The sequence below is a fragment of the Vitis vinifera genome, chromosome 18 (genome assembly GCF_030704535.1).
Source record: "Vitis vinifera cultivar Pinot Noir 40024 chromosome 18, ASM3070453v1".
NCBI lineage: Eukaryota > Viridiplantae > Streptophyta > Magnoliopsida > Vitales > Vitaceae > Vitis > Vitis vinifera.
The window spans coordinates 32100927-32103285 of NC_081822.1; the positions used below are offsets into that span (position 1 = coordinate 32100927).

Below are 2359 nucleotides of genomic sequence, written 5' to 3' on the forward strand. Positions count from 1 at the left end.
GACTTGTATGTTTGAGGTAGGTGACAGAAGAGGGCTGAGAGGGCAGCTAGAAAGGATGAAAACATAGACAAATACATTCATGGACTTCCTCTTTATTTTATTTTACTTCTATTTATTTATTTATTTAGTTCGTCTTCATTCTAAAGGCTCTCGCTCGCCTATATAAAGCCCCCAAGCTGGCTTGAGGTAATCCATCCTCATCCCTTTTTCTTCTCTTCGTTATGGTATTTTGAGTAGGAAAAATGGATCTCTTCTCCGCCTATCTGCCATACCTTGTAGCCTTCTGTTTGTCTCTTCCACTCATCATCTTTGTCTTTCTATACAAACCCTCCAACACAAAGCTCCCTCCTGGTAAAATGGGGTTGCCCATCATCGGGGAAAGTATTGAGTATGGCTTAGCAGCCGCAAGGGGAAACCCACAGGGATTCATAGCTGATAGAATGACCCAGTACTCCCCCGATGTGTTTCGGACCTCCTTGATGGGAGAGAACATGGCTGTGATGTGTGGTGCGGCAGGGAACAAGTTCCTGTTCTCCAACGAGAACAAGCTTGTCAAGTCATGGTGGCCACGCTCAGTCTATAAAGTTCTCTACTTCCCATCTCCTAACGACAAGGATTCTTCTGGCGCAGCAGACTTGATGATGAACATGAAGAGCTATCTCATCGAATTTGTCAAGCCAGATGCTCTGCAGCAGTACATACCAGTCATGGATTCCATGGCACGCGAACATATAGATATGGATTGGGCTCCTAACAGAGAAGTGAAGGTGTTTCAATTAGTTCAGAAGTACACCTTCGCATTGGCCTGTCGCCTGTTTATGTACATCCAAGGCGAGGAGAATATTGCCAAGATTGCTCACCCCTTCCATCTTATTGTTCAAGGGTTCATGTCTGTTCCAATAGATCTTCCCGGTACTGGATTCAATCGTGGTATCAAAGGAGGAAAAATGATCAGGGAAGAGATTGAAGCGGTCATCAAAAGGAGAAGAACGGAGTTGTTAGAGAAGGGAGTATCAAAAGTCCCTGATCTATTGTCTCGAATGCTCCTATCTCCAGATGAGAAAGGAAGGCATCTGAATGATATAGAGATTAACAGTTATATGGTTGGTTTACTCCTAGCCAGCCATGATACCACGAGTTCCGCAATAACTTTCACCCTGAAATATCTTGCACTGTTTCCTGATGTACATAATAAGGTCCTGAAAGGTAATACCAAGCATACTATATTTGCCTTTTCCATATTGAATGCTTCCAAAACGATGAATGCATGCATGCATGGATTGGCCATTAATGGTCCACCACCTTTTTGGGATCAGTTTGGTTCTAATCTAAAATTGGTTTTTTCTATGCGAATAGAGCAAATGGAAATAGCACAGTCCAAAGGTCCAGGTGAGCTTCTGAATTGGAGTGACATCCAGAAGATGAAATATACTTGGTGTGTAGCAAGGGAATCAATGAGGCTTGCACCCCCTGCCCAAGGAGCTTTTAGAGAAGCCACAACTGACTTCACTTTTGCAGGTTTTACCATTCCAAAGGGATGGAAGGTATGTAATGAATATATAGACGTATGGCTCCTTTTGGTTTAAAGCTTTACTAGAAGATTGTATTATATGGTTATGAGATTGGCTCACTAGTATTGCATATTTCGTTTTGTTGCAGACGCATTGGTGTGTACATTCAACACATAAGAACCCCAAATACTTTCCCAATCCTGAGAAATTTGATCCATCCAGATTTGAAGGAAAGGGCCCTGAGCCATACACTTTTGTACCTTTTGGGGGAGGACCTCGAATGTGCGTTGGCAAAGAATATGCTCGACTGGAAATACTTGTGTTTATCCACAATGTGGTGACCAAATTCAAGTTAGAGACTGTGCTTGAAAATGAAAAGATTTTGTTTGGTTTGTCAGCCCTTCCGGCAAAAGGTCTCCCAATTCGCCTCCAGCCTCATCAAAACTAGACTGAATTTCCACTTGCTAACTCAGCCATGTCTGCGTACAATCTCTAAGAAACACTAGACAGTTTTTTTCTTTTTCTTCAGTACTACCAAATAAATTGAATATATGCATATGCATATATACTAGTGTTCCACCACCGTGTTACCAATGTATGGAATTGGCTTGCAATTAATATGTATGAAATCCTTTTTCTTTGTCCAAGAATGTGTAAGAATGGTTTATTTTCTCTATAAAGAGAGCCTAATTAAGGAGAGGGGATAATTAATCCTTTCACAAAGCATATGTAAGATAGAAGTACTCATATTGACAAGTATATGAAAAAAAATTTTTGTCAAAGTATATGTAACATGGAAGCCTGATATTGATACATGGGTGGGTGTGGATGGTTGGTTAACACTAGCA

General features: G+C 41.2%; 1 protein-coding gene across 1 annotated transcript; it reads left to right on the forward strand.

Annotated features, from left to right (window-relative positions):
* Window positions 1-223: 223 nt before the first annotated feature.
* On the forward strand, window positions 224-2150 carry LOC100244714 (beta-amyrin 6-beta-monooxygenase). The gene is made up of 3 exons (XM_002278912.4): window positions 224-1206; window positions 1357-1544; window positions 1660-2150. Exons 1-3 carry the CDS (start codon window positions 243-245, stop codon window positions 1957-1959), a joined length of 1452 nt encoding a protein of 483 aa, XP_002278948.1. The 5' UTR covers window positions 224-242; the 3' UTR covers window positions 1960-2150.
* The last annotated feature ends 209 nt before the right edge of the window (window positions 2151-2359 follow it).

What these genes read in the sequence shown, in the direction of transcription:
- LOC100244714 (XM_002278912.4), top strand. Translation starts at nt 243, where the DNA reads ATGGATCTCTTCTCCGCCTATCTGCCATACCTTGTAGCCTTCTGTTTG. An exon ending in ACATAATAAGGTCCTGAAAG is followed by an intron (nt 1,207 to 1,356) that starts GTAATACCAAGC and finishes CTATGCGAATAG; the next exon opens with AGCAAATGGAAATAGCACAG. An exon ending in CCATTCCAAAGGGATGGAAG is followed by an intron (nt 1,545 to 1,659) that starts GTATGTAATGAA and finishes GTTTTGTTGCAG; the next exon opens with ACGCATTGGTGTGTACATTC.